Source organism: Bombyx mori, chromosome 17 (genome assembly GCF_030269925.1).
Source record: "Bombyx mori chromosome 17, ASM3026992v2".
NCBI classification, from domain to species: domain Eukaryota; kingdom Metazoa; phylum Arthropoda; class Insecta; order Lepidoptera; family Bombycidae; genus Bombyx; species Bombyx mori.
This window is the reverse complement of record NC_085123.1, coordinates 10,230,097-10,245,091: the sequence shown is the minus strand read 5'-3', so window position 1 is coordinate 10,245,091 and position 14,995 is coordinate 10,230,097. Positions and strand designations below refer to the sequence as shown.

Genomic DNA, 14,995 nt, shown 5'->3' with positions numbered 1-14,995 from the left:
ACAAACCACTATTAGGATAGAATCCTCATATATAAATTTAATTTTATCAGCTATTCAATAAGTAACCAAACACCAAACACGATTAGTAAGAAATTTTAATTTGTTTTATGACACATTACTTAATTACCTAATTTAAAAACCCGAATTATTTTAAATACACATTACGGTGGATAATTATTATTTTTGGTAAAAATTTGAAAAGTTACAAATTGAAAATAAAACTTATAGACCGCGCAAATTATTCATTTCAGTATATTATTATGTGAATTAAACAAAAACCACGCACTGCAAAAACATCGTGGAGATTGTTCACTGAACAACAATGTCGATCAACCATTCAGTGGTTTTATCATATTTCCTCTGAAGCTTCCGTTGGACTGTTGGTTTCGATAAGAGTATCGTCCATTGCTCATACGAACTAAATATTTACGTTTCTTACATTTCATGCGCGGTACAAAAAAATACCGTGTTTGTTTTATTATTATGGTCATTAAATGTATTTTTATTTTTCCCCAAATCACAGATTCAATTAAAATTCAATGTGATTATTGCAATGATTACATATCTATTTTTTTTTTTTGTTTTTGTTCATCGAAAATATAAATTAGTTTTGCGTGGTTGGCCTTGTCGCAAACTTGCAGAAAGATAAAGCTATCTACCTATACCTATCTAATGTAGATAGATATACAATTGTAATTGTCACGGTGCCAAAGATCGACGGCGCCCGCCACTATATTCAGTCGAGTGTGTTCCTTAGAGGGAAGTGTATGGCGCGCAATGTGTTTGCATGTTCGGTTGCTGTGCGGTGCTCTCTGGTGGCCACTGCTGGTGCGTTGCGCTCGCGCAGCAAGAACCTACGACGACGACTATGATCAGGTGCGTCACCGACGCTGTTTACTATGCAATCCTCACAACTGTTGTGTAGCTTCACTTATGTGTTTTGGCAATTCCAAAGAATCACGGTAAATCGGCAACGCAGTCAACGCATTTTCACTTAATTTGCTTGCCATATTTTATTGCTGCGTTATTTTTGATTTTGTCTTTGATGGCTTTTAGGTAAGCCGTGAGCGTCAGCTTGACTAACTGGTGTTTCCGTTCAGTGCGATCGAGACTTGATCTTTTGTGTGTGATGTGCGCAGTGCGTTTGCACTAGTTAGTAATGTTCATCAAAGCCGGGTCTGGAGCGGCTGAGCCGGAACGCCGTGGATCCGTGTCCAACTGGTTTTCATCGTTAAGACGAGGTGCAGGTCGGCGTAAACGCGAAGAAACCACCGTACCGTCCGGATACGGTTCGTTGGGTAGGCGGAAGGATGGCACGCAGCCGCGTGGCAAGACCAGATCGGCTTGGGATCTCACCACGGTCTCGAGAATGGTCGGTATCTTTTTTAATTTTCATTCATAATTCATTCGAAGCGACGACGGTGCGCTGGAGACCGCATTTGGCTTTTTTCCAAAGTAGCTGGATCGATCACGCAGCTCGTGCGATTGGTCTACGTATGAAAGAATCACTGCACAAAGACTGGTGATATTTTTTCCAAGTGGTAAATAAGACAAAACAACATTTAAATTATTTTAGGATTACCTTACGTGGACCGCATGATACTTACATACCAGCATATCGTAGCCGGGTTATTGTTATTTAAATAAATGAGACGTTACCCTTTGTAACGTTGATTAAAGTCTTTTCAATTGAGTAAACAAAATATGTTATAAGTAATACACACAAAAATTTATATTGTTAAAAACAAATGTGATTCATTGATAAGGTTTTACAGTCGTTATCAGATTTGTGCCGAAATAGAATTGATATAAATATAGATAGTTTTTAATGACATTTAAAGTATTATTTTTGTTTACCCTCGTGGCACACCTGCCTATTGACGATGACTCCGCGAAACAGCTATCTACCACTAAGCTGTCTTTGAAAATCTAGTTGAAAGAAGGACATAACAAAGGGTACGGGAAAGACCGAGGAAGTGAACTGTTTTTAAAGTAGTCTGTCTTACAGTTTCAAGTTAAATTAAGTTTTGGTTATAATAGATACATCGATTACAACAAACGACCTTATCATTATGACCGAATTTTTCAAAAGATTCCACATTAAGGGTACTTATCGACGACTAGTTTAGCTTATGACTCACAACGTCACGTTAGTTTTATCGGAATTGTCCCGCATGTTTGCGTCCATTGTTGGCGGTTATTGCTCCAAAATTAATGTTATGTATACACGTATGAGGGAGGTTCATTTATAATGGCGCTATGATATCAATAAAATATGCGTTTAAGCGTCTTCGAACACTTAAAGCTGATTTAGTGAGATCGGAGTCTGCAGTCTGAAAGGGCCATTAAAGGCTACTTATGTTTTTTTTTATTGCTTAGATGGGTGGACAAGCTCACAGGCCACCTGGTGTTAAGTGGTTACTGGAGCCCATAGACATCCACAACGTAAATGCGCCACCCACCTTGAGACATAAGTTCTAAGGTCTCAGTAAAGTTACAAGAAATATGTACAATATTCATATTCAGCTTAGGCGATAGGATTAGACGTCTTACCGGAAGTAATATGAAATAGCTTGATCAAATTTCTTGCGACATTGTTTTCTAGTTGTAACATTGGCAAGAATGGAATGTTACTTTTTTTTTAGTCGTCCAATTTTAACAGGCCTAAAGTTAGGACCGCAAAAATAGTAGAGGTTTTATGACTTATTTGATTGAAATATGAAATGATGATCTCGAAAATGTTACTGAAACAGTACACCCATAATAGGAAATAGGTATAAAAATTAAAATATTATAAAAAAAATATCATTTTACAACACAATAACTCCATAACATAATACGCGTATATTTTGATTCTAAAACAATAGTCATTATCATCTGTTTTTGGAATACCTTATGAAACTCGGGTAGCGGAATTCGTATGTTTTGCATGTATCGTTGTTGAATATGAATGCTCTTCGTTTGAAAATACGCCTTTTTGTTTCGCTGACTTGTACATACATATGTAGGTACCTCACATGGGTTGTTTGTGTATGTATTTAGTAAGTTCTGCTGACGTCATTTTGTGTATGACTCTGGATTTCTAAAAATAGCTTTTTAATATGTGATCTAAATTTCGTTGAGCTTAAATTCTGTCTGGTGTTGAGTTGGAACTGTTGTGATGTCTAGTTAATCTAATATGAAGCTCTGGGTTGTATTGTGCGACGACCGTCGGTCAATCCAGAATGCATGATTTCTTCGCGGCAACTATAGGCAAGAAAATGATACAGTGATGCCAATGACTTCAACTTCAGAAAACCACATCCCTTTTGAGTTCTTTTAGTGAAAATTGTTATTTATTACCACAACTTGATTCTTTCAAAGGATAAATAAAAACGATCTTCACTTATTTTCAGTCTGTTTATAAAATTCTAATTACTTTGATATTTTCTTTGAATATGTAACTCTAAAATATATATGTATATATTTCAAACTACAATTTATCCTAACGTATTCGTTAGCCGTGACTCGTTTGTATAAAAATTGTACATAAAAGATCCAGCCATGCGTAGCACGATTCCTTTCTATGTGCTTTGCTGTTGCATCGCATCGTTTGAAGAATGCATGACCTTAGTTTTTTGTAACTTTGAAATAGTGTGCTCTTTTTATGGTTGCATCATTCCTATCTAAACCGTTACTGTAGGTTTCTGACAATGCATTTGTATTATATAGTATGTATATACATATAAAGGACTCTCCATTCGGAATGCTCTGACGAATTGTTCGAGATGATATCGTCATCTCGTTCTTACCATCGCATCGCCCGCCACCGGAGTAGAGCTCATCCATAACTACCTGGAGCCACTGCGGTCATCCACAGTGCGTTTCCGGAGGTCTTTTTTGCCACGTACCATCTGGCTATGGAATGAGCTTCCCTCCACGGTGTTTCCAGAGCGCTATGACATGTCCTTCTTCAATCGAGGCTTGTGGAGAGTATTAAGCGTTAGGCAGCGGCTTGGCTCTGCCCCAGGCATTGCTGAAGTCCATGGGCGACGGTAACCACTCACCGTCAGGTGGGCCGTATGTATGCTCGTCTACCTACAAGAGAAAAAAATAATTAATAGTGAGAATTTTAAAATTTTATCGTTTTCTATGCTTATTTTGGTATTTATCGAAATTTTAGGATAAACTTTGTCGTATTGGTAGGTATTTATCGAAATTTTAGGAAAAAACTTTGTCGTATTGGTAGGTATTTATCGAAATTTTAGGAAAAAACTTCGTCTCCATTAGCTACGCAGCAAACTCATTAAAGATAAGAATTACATATAAATTTATAATAAATACTACATTTGGAGTTAATTTTGCGTAACGTATCACGTATTACGTATTTAAATGGAATTATCAATTTGAATAATTAATCCGTAACGTCATTGTAAAGGAAACAATTGTTCAATACCTACTATGATTTGTTGACCAAATACATAAAAGTACAATAAATAATATGATGATAACAAGTGAATGAAGTAATTAACCCCTTATATTATTTTCTTCGATTTTCTCGAGCCGTTGACATAATAATTAAAGCCTTACATTACTAATATTACTAACTAAATACCTTTACGGTAAAATACACTTAAACTCTAAATTATTCGAAACATCGTAAATGATTAAATTAAAATAAACTCCCGATTAAACTGTAAAACTTATATTAATTAAACTTTTATTTGTTCTATTTTCGGGAACATACAACGTTCTTCACCGTTATACAAATCTAAATTATCAAAATGCCTATAGGTCAACCAAAATAATCTTAAATTAACTAGTATTAGTTCCTTTATATTTGAAGAAATGCTGAGAGGCGTAATCGTCTTCAATTATTTTTTGAATTTTTACTATATTTGATGTTTAATATTAACAGTATTCTTAACTTAGCTTGAGAAAATTGGTCGAGATCGTGAACTAAGTTGGTTTTCGCTGTCATACGGAACGCAATCTTTCATCAGATTTTATTTAATCCATCATCCATGTCTATGCTTATAATTTGTATGTTCTATCGTAACACACGATGGTTTATTAATGTTCAGATGAGTGAAGCTACCTCCATGTTTTGCGTGTTGTCACAAGTGTGCAAATTTTTTCGTGACCCACTTGTCCCGCCCTACTAATACGGTACTAACCATTTTTATTAGACTCATTTAAATATGAGCCGTTATAGTATTATAGCTGGTGTGATACATAAAATGTTTCTTGCTCATGAAAATATAATCGAAATTAGATACTGTTTGATTTTTGTACGCAAATCATGTCGAACGAAGCATGTTATACATAGCAAATTGTTAAATTCCAATCTTATTCGTTTAGGCATGCAAAGAATACAAATGAACCGGTTCCAATCAACGTCCTACAAGCGCGACCGGTGTTTGTTTGAATGGGGACGTTCCAGGAATAGTATCCGTCAGATGCTCAGAAGTCGAAACGTGCTCCGAGGGGTGCCTTGACCTTGTCGGGTGGCGGGGGGACGACACTGCACGAAATGCACGCACCACGGTCACTGACTCCTACGATACGACTATCTAGAACAGTGGCGGGCAAACATTTTTAATGGCGGGCCACAAAGCTTAAGATATTCTAGAGGGGGGGGGGGGGCAGATTTATAGAAAAAATGCATTTTGTATTAAAGCTTTTTAATAAATAAAACACCTTTTACTATTACGCCTTGTTAGGCGTGTGAGACGTGAAGCGTGTGATAGATAGGTGAAAAGAATGTTTTTTTTTCCAATAAAAATACCTGTGACAAACTGCCGAGATTATTATAATGATGGCAAGTTAATTATGAGATAAATGAAAGCGCAAAACACCCCTGACGAATTGGAGCTTTCATTAAAAATTCGAAGATTTTCAATTATAAACGTGAGATTTTATTTTACGCGCCAAAATGCTGACTAGAATAGGTATTTAGGATGGATGGACTCTCGGCGGGGCCGTGCTTTGCCCATCACTGATCTACAATATCTCAAAGTCGTACTGCATTATGATCTTCCCTATTAGACTTTTCGATGTTTTTGACACCAATAAAATAATAAATGCTAATTAATTCATGTTTTGTTTTTATGACGCACTGCATTTGCAAGGTATTTTAGGGTAAGTTTCAAATAAAAAAATTATCGTATTTCAATTCAGAAACTTCGCTAATATTTCCTGGTAAGTCTGAGTAATAAACATCCTTCAAGGTCTAATCAAAGTAAGCATGGTGGTTAAATTTGTTTACTGCTTTATAGCAAATGCACGAATGCCGTAATAATCATAATGACAACCTAAAACAGTGGTCAGATGTTAAACGATGTTTTACTCGTTATTTACGATATCATCAAACCTAGCTCTAAAACGAAGGTCGTTAAGAATAAGACAAAGTCTGTGTTGTCGAAATTCTTGTCTATTTCAATGAGTTCTACAACAATAATTGAGGTCGTGCCTATTTGAATAACCATTGTCTTTGCTGCAACTGTTTATAACGTTACACGTTACGTATCCATAATTTACTAAGTGTATTCTCTTGTAACTAACTAGCCATTATTTAAAAAGAGGAAACACCATAACAACACGCTACGACGGTTTCGTATACTACCTACCTTTACTTTCAAATATAAATAAACCGTTAAATTTATTACGATGCTGAAACATGTATATGACAAAAAATAAACGGCATATTATTCTTAAAAGGATCCTAAAATAGTTTATTAGGAAAAAATTACAGCCTGCATTAAAATGTAATCTATCTTCTATCTATCTATATATTAATACGTGAAGCAAAAACTTTGTATCCCTTTTTACGAAAATTGCGCGGACGGAGGAGTATGAAATTTTCCACAATTATAGAGAATATAGAGAAGTGCACAATGAATAATGCGTAAAAGATACAATAAATCAATAAAGAAAACATTACACACTACATACCATGTATTTGACGCACACACGCATGCATACTATTTATTGTCAAACTTTTGTTCTTGATGTCTGTTGTCAAATTGAGAATAGATTAAATATTGTTTGTCTTTGTTAATATTTTTTATAATGTAGTCTTGGCGAAATTTGTGATTATAGAAGTATAAAATATAATCATAATAGTGTACAAACTTACAATTCCAATTAATTATAGTAAAATTTCGACTACTGCGGGACCTCTAGTATATATAAAAATGAATTGCCGATCGTTAGTCTCGCTAAATTTCGAGAACGGCTGGACCGATTTGGCTAATTTTGGTCTTGAATTATTTGTGGAAGTCCAGAGAAGGTTTAAAAGGTAGATAAATATGAAAATGCTCGGAAATAAATAAAAATAACAATTTTGTTTTCACTTTGATGTGTCCCTCCGTCGGACGAATTCCTTTTGTTTATTTTAAGTTTATTTTATACAAAAGCTTAGGTCTTTTATTTATCGATCGAGGCACTACGAAGTCTGCCGGGTCAGCTAGTTATAAATGAATTTGAAATTTTACCTTGGTAATCGTGAACACGAAACGATTCAATTTTAAAGCCGTGCTGAGTGTAGTGTAGAGTCACCACATAAAACATGTTAACGAATGAACTAATGTTAATTGGAGTCGCCGTGATATTTGTGTCAACATCATATTTTTACATTAGCACTTATTGTGAAACTAACCTCTTTCCTGATTGTAGGTTTACGTGTCATGTCTAGGTCTAGTCGAGATACTCAGCAAAAACTGGCTTTTACTTCTTGCGTGATTAGACTTTCTATAACATTGTGTAGGTTTCCATAGTGTGCATTGGTAATGGGTTTCGCTCCTAAATACTTTTTCAATTAACTTCGCATATACAGCAATGATGTATTGATAAATAATATACTTCCACGGCGAAGGAATAACATCGTGTATTAAAAAAAAATAAAAAACTCGCAAAATTATAATTTGCGTAATTACTGGTGGTAGGACCTCTTGTGAGTCCGTGCGGGTAGGTACCACCACCCTGCCTATTTCTGCCGTGAAGCAGTAATTCGTTTTGGTTTGAAGGGTGGGGCAGCCGCTGTAACTATACTTGAGACCTTAGAACTTATACCTCAAGGTGGGTGGCGCATTTACGTTGTGGATGTCTATGGGCTCCAGTAACTACTTAACACCAGGTGGGCTGTGAGCTCGTCCACACATCTAAGCAATAAACAAAAAAAGAAAAATAGGAACCTAAAAAAAATAGGAACCTGGTGACAAGTTTATTACCGAAGCTATCAAAGACATCTTGAGACATGGAATCTCAATCACATTACGTGATGGCTGTTCACACTTAAAACTGGAACGCGTGGAGCAGTCGCCGCAGAAATTAGCGTGATGGCGGTACGGTCCCGTGCGGGCTTATATACATACAATATGTATAGATTTATTAAGTTACAATATTGTATGTGCTCAAAATAAGTGCACAAGGAAAAGAGTACGATATAAGGAAACAGTGTGGGTGTAATGTTGCGATCATTGCGTTCCCATTGTTGTTGTGTTGAAATTTTATCAACTCTCCTGAAACTGGCACAACAAGGCAACCCACGATGTCTACATTATTGTTATAATTAGTAGTTGTTAAATTGTTACGCAAAAAAAAAGAAACTCTCTAAGTAAAGTTCTTTGACAAAAGACTTTGTTTCATGTACAGTAGTTTGCCAAAATTATATATCTACTCGTAAATGATGAAGAGAAATAGCTGTAGTAGCTTTCAGGTGGCCATGATCGCATACCCTGTGGTTTATTATCAATAAGATTCCCTGAACTTAACCAGGTAAAAGAGATATGTAATCATTCATCATCGGATACATTCCGTCTTAACATTTGGATGTGCCCAAACGAAATTCTTATTTTAATTGTGTCTGTCAGAAAATTTGATGAACTGTCAAAAGTCTTGGGGAAAGTTCGGGTCGTCAATGTTGCTATAGTACATTTATTCCAACGTATATCTTCTCAAAGTATCAAATCCATACTTTATTTTTATTTAATAATCTAAATGTGAATGTGTTTCTTTATTTTATGATGTTTGTCCATCTTTTTATCTCGAAACGAAGCAACAGACTGATATGATTTAAAAAAAAAAAGTATATCAGGAGAGTGACGCAGGCTACCTTTTATCTCGTAAAAACCTATTCCCACGGGAAAATATACTGACTGTTTTTCTTGATCACTCTGCCGAAGCCGCGGTAACAGCTAGTATCTATATTTGTCTATATGCATCATCACCACACTTGTTGTATTTTTAAGTTGGTATGTGAGAATGGAACCCAGTCAGTAAGGCTTCTATAAATGTTCTCGACGTTAAAATAATTTAAATTCTATAATTCCCAGGAGTAACTTTTAAAATGTACGAACGTAATTTTCAAAAGATATAATATTTTTTAAATATATTTATTCAATAAGTGTGCTAAATTAGGCGTTGATGAATAACTGGATGTCAATGAAGTCAATAATATTTGTGGGGGCGTTGGCCTTCGAGCTTTGCATGTGTTGTGCAGCTGATCCCACAAGTACAGTGTTTCATTAGCTCCCTTTACATTTTTTGTTCTTATATTTCCATTTGACCCTCGTTCGTTCTCGAAGTAATGGACACAAACTGCGAACTGTGTTCATTTTTTATTCCTTTTTCAATACTTTTGAATTTCAAAATAAAGTTTATATGTCACTCGAAGCCACCGTGGACTTTAATCAATGATGCTCAATCCGGTCACCGTCCACGTTGAACCCGTCGCTTGCGACGAAGGGCTCGACGAGCGAATTAACCCACCCTTATTAAATAGACACAGCCCACTGAGTTTCTCGCCGGATCTTCTCAGTGGGTCGCGTTTCCGATCCGGTGGTATATTCTGCGAAGCACTGCTCTTGCTAGGGTCATTGTTAGCAACACTCCGGTTTGAGCCGCGTGAGCTCACCTACACACGTTAGGGTGAAGCTGAAATAGCCTCTCAAGGCTATCAGCATAATTAAGAAAAAGAAAAAAAAAAACTCAATATCTGTTTGTTTGTACTCTGCCAACTATGAGTGCGGGCTTAACGTTGTTGTTAACATTGAATTGATTGAGCTGTTACGAACAAAAGAAATCCGTGGAGCCTCTCCGTTTTCTTAGCCAAGTTGCTCCATGACCGGAAACCGGGACCTGTTGTTCTGTTGTGTTTTTTTACGCGTAACACACTGCTTTCGTTTTTTATTATTTACCGTTTCTTAAACAGTCTGATGTTAACCTAAAAAATAATTCATAAACGAGATGGCTTAGTTGTTTAAACGAATATACATAATTGTTGCATGCTTGCATGAATCCGAGGCGTATTTTACATGAATTATTATATTTATTACTAGCTGACCCGGCAGACTTCGTAGTGCCTCAATCGATAAATAAAAGACCTAAACTTTTGTATAAAATAAACTTAAAACAAACAAAAGGAATCCGTCCGACGGGGGACACATCAAAGGAAAAATAAAATTGTTATTTTTATTACATTCTGAGCATTTTCATATTTATCTACCTTTTAAACCTTCTCTGGACTTCCACGAATAATTCAAGCCCAAAATTAGCCAAATCGGTCCAGCCGTTCTCGAGTTTTGGCGAGACTAACGAACAGCAATTAATTTTTTTATATATAGATTAAATGCCTACATGTTTTCGTTGTGCTCAGCTCATAGTCACGACAAAGTGAATGTTGTTGACCACCCTGAGGCGATGTCGAAACCTCTGTTGCATTGCTATCCTAAAACCAGAACGCAGAGTTACTTGGGACCAACCGTTCAGGGTTCACGACATACCCAGCATCAGATGCATGTTATTAACTAACAAATTTGATAATCCATAGAACACTAAACGACTTTGTTAACCTTGCTCTAACTATCTACACATTTGAATCACATCATATGTGTTGAAATCATTCGCGCGCCATTACCACAATTCATCAATGGTGGTAAGCCAAAAATTTCTTATAAAGAGCGTCCAAAAGTCAACCGGATAATCGATATACGAATAAAACACGATCAAACAAGCATAGTAAGTCAACGGTGGCGACGAAAACCGTAAACAGTATTCGAGGTATTAAATAACGTGAGATTAAACGGTAAAAATAGTTTTAATTATGTTAATGTATGTATAATGAATCTCGAAAACCGAAGAAAATAAATACTTTTTGCATACCTAAGCTTTAAAATTCACGAATATTTCTCTTTTGTTTTTCAGGTACGTATCGTGAACTAATCAGAAATCCGGGTAAGAGACACATTTCGCGATCGCGTGTTTCATTCACAGCGGAATGGTCTTATGCGGACGTCGTGGTGAGTGATTGGCTTCTAAAGAATGCAGAATTATCGGTGAGAAATAGAGGTCGCAAGGTTACATGTCAGTGAAAATAAACTGGTATCTCGTTCATAAAATAATAATTTGTATAATTTGAAGCATAATTTTAATGGTAGGTGAATGGTGTGTGAGTTAAAATGTCAGGTCTGTCTTTTGTAGTTAGCCTTTCTAATGGACGGCTGGCTACTTGTCGCAAACAAATTGCACGTAATGAGCAGTTCTATGAGTCACTGGCGCTCCACTGAGTAATTCGGTTTTGCATGCAATTTGATATTTGCGTTTACACAGAAGGCGTGCAAACATTGTATTTGTAAATATGAGTACGTTTACTTGTAGGCCGGTGTTTATTTTATTTAATTCAGTTTCCTTCATTTAACAAACAAGTATCTGTTTAATGTTGGTTAAAAATACATTTGCCGAGATGAAACAGTTACACGAATGTGTGTGAGAAACGGTTTTCGAGTTGATGACAAATTAATTTATATCGAACGGAATCTATACACAAAGAAAATTGAGGTCAATTTACTTTAAATTTATACGTCAAACCAATGCTAAAATGCCTTTAGTATTTTTAAAATCGTTTATTGAAATATATCATAATTTACTCGTATATTTTTGAAACAAATGATTTGAATGGTTGAACGTCATATGGATAAATATTACTTTTCATTCTGGTCAGTAAAGGATGAGTAATGGCAGTTACTTTACACTAATAATGCACAGGAAATGCCTGAGTCTTGGTTTTCAAACAAACACGTATTGAACAAACACGTACAACATGTGGAGGATATGGGTGAACATAATAAGTTATAAAATGTGTAAGTCACGAAAATCGTCTCGTTCAAATCACCGAATTACGTATGTTATAAGTAGCTAGAAAATTATGTTCGAGATTTTTTGCACCAACAAATAAATGCTTATTATCGGTCTTATTCGGGTTTTTATTTCTTTGGTCGCAAACGATTTATCAAAATTTATTAATTTTCTTCCAGTGTATTAGGTAAATCGATACTATTATAATTGTTGGGATTCGCTATTGTGCTTAAAATTTCCATTTTTATCTATATTATTGATTCTTGTTACATAAATCAAATATAGAACTGATTTAGATATCACAGATAATATATTAAACTGGCCATCTTTATAATTGTTCCACATTTGGGATATGTGTAAGTAAGGCCACCGAGTCACGTCATTCATTCCCTTGCATCAAAATAAATGTTCAATTACGTATTTCGTCATCTCATTCAGTCTTACTGCTATTCTGAGTATTGTATAGATATAGAGTATTGCATGACATGTTTGTTGTTCGCTGGACCACACCTGAAGGTCGGGTATTAGGTGTCGTTCCAACGACGGTGTTGTTTCTCGGAGAATTCATTCTTGATTATGACATCATACCAGATGTAAAATTATTGAATAAGTTTCATCCAATTAACACGAAAACAGTTACAGTTTCAGTTACAATATTTTTTTATTGCTTAGATGTGTGGACGAGCTCACAGCCCATCTGGTATTAAGTGGTTACTGGAGCCCATAGACATCTACGACGTAAATGCGCCACCCACCTTGAGATATAAGTTCTAAGGTCTCAGTATGGTTACAACGGCTGCCCCACACTTCAAACCGAAACGCATTACTGCTTCACGGCAGAAATAGGCGGGGCGGTGGTACCTACCCGTGCGGACTCACAAGAGGTCCTACCACCAGTAAGTACAAGCTAAAAATGAATTAGAACCTTTTTTTTAAAATTCACATGTAATTACAACTTTACAATCAAGGTCCAACGAGGAATTTGCATTAAAATTTACTTTTGATATACGAAAACGTAAAATTCCACGATTGGAACGTTAACTTATTTAATACAATGGTGAATAACTTTCCAAAAGATATGATAAAGTCGGACTGTAAGCAAAGTTGCAAGAGAGATAGGAAAAGTTGTTATAGTTTACTAACTAACTAGAATGGAACAGTAGCGTCTTCTTGTCGTGATTACTAAGTTTATTTTCTTGTTTACCGGGGTCACTGAATGCGCATCTCAGTCCCAATTAAGTTTTACGTATTAGCAAACTACCTTCACCAGTTATTCAAGATTTTGATACGAGGTTGGGATTAAAATGATTCTAGCGATCAATGTAAACATTGAGTAATATTTGAAGAATAATTAGAGCGCGTCGTTTTTGTACTGTAATTGTTTTGATATAAACTGCAATGATATTTGAAGACATGAGTGGATACAATTTGTTAATTTTGAGAAAACGGGCAACAAACTTTTGTTACTTGTACTTTTTCTTCATACATAACTCCTTCATCACATGCAATTCCTAAAAATAGCCTTTAAATCCGGAGTTTTAAGGTCCAATATGCTTTATAGGCACATAACACCTGCATTCAATGTAAAAACTCTAAAATCTTAAAAATTGTACTTAACCCCTTCATCCACTCATGTCTTCATTTCTTATAATGCGTAGTAAAAATATAAAGTGGACGCAAATGTAGCGTTGGAAGTTAAAACGGATTGAATGACAATAAAGTTATACGGTATCGAACCCATCAAGAAAAGATTGATGAACCTGCCCGACCGTGCGTAATGATATTGCTTTATCAGTATCGCAGACTGATACAATTACCACCAGTCTATTCTGGTTGTTATTGGACACACATTAAATTTTCTGTGTTTTTATTATTATTATTGTGTAAGTTCATTGTAATATTTTGTGGTCTCTGATATTTTTGATTTATGTTTAAACAAAAGAGATACTTTATAATCTTTAAAAATTCTATGTTTTACCAAATGTTTTTTTTAATAGGACTCAATTGTTTGACTTAAGGTCGTCGAGTTAAATAATTAATGCGAATTGATTTTTAACCTGTTGACTATACGGTAGTTTGAGATAGAAAAAGATCAAAGTTCATACATAAATAGAAGGTCCGATTGTAGAACGTAGCAATGCAAGCAACCACGGTATGAAATATCACTAGGCCAGATTGAAAGTTCTGAAATGTATCTATCACAGTGTTAGAATTGTTAGACTGAGCTATTTCGACACACAAAACATTAGTGTTTGCATATTTGTTGTCTTTCATACAAAATTTTTGATGTGAACTAAAATGCTGATGCTGCAGGCTTTTGTCTGATTTTAAGCACAGCTCTTTAAATATTAGGTATGATTATAAAAGGAATATATAAATAGGCAGTCTTTACTGACAGCTGGATTGAAGATAGTGATTTCAATTCCCCTATCGGGCCAAAATTTGTGTGATGAACAGGTTGTACTATTTGTTTGGATATTTAATATAAATATTTTACAGCCACTCACACGGCCGGTCACTCAAGAGCCCGCCTGCTCCAGCGATTGTCGGTTCGAAGGCATAAACGCCCAGGCTATTGTCACTTCAGCTTGCTGACTCTGAGCTATGTCAATGTCTTAAGTGCTCTGTCGAATAACCTCCAGGAGGTCTTATCCAAGCATAGCTCTCTCCATAGCTCGCTGAGTGGCCTTGACCTATTCATATTGTAGGTGTCCATGTCACGGCTCCGTAAGCCATAACCGATAGAAAGTACTGGTTGAAAACTTTCGTTTTCATGCACTGTGTGATTGGCATCTATATATATCTATATATATATATATACTAATATATACTAATATATAAATCTACAGTGGTTTTTGTGGATGTTCCGTTATAACTACTG

General features: G+C 35.6%; 1 protein-coding gene across 6 annotated transcripts in view; it reads left to right on the top strand.

The window, feature by feature from the left end:
• Nucleotides 1-14,995, top strand: part of LOC101739334 (cytohesin-1) — a 66,833-nt gene that overhangs the window by 6,315 nt on the left and 45,523 nt on the right. The window contains exon 2 of one of the 6 annotated variants that reach the window (XM_004932426.4): nt 1,057-1,372. The exons of 1 other annotated variant lie outside the window; for it this stretch is intronic. In XM_004932426.4, the coding sequence (XP_004932483.1) occupies nt 1,160-1,372 (213 nt within the window). In that variant the 5' untranslated portion in view covers nt 1,057-1,159. Of the gene's footprint in view, nt 1-608; nt 877-1,043; nt 1,373-14,995 lie in introns of those variants that run through there. 4 more of the 6 variants (XM_012695807.3, XM_062673382.1, XM_062673381.1 and 1 more) reach the window with 4 other exon arrangements.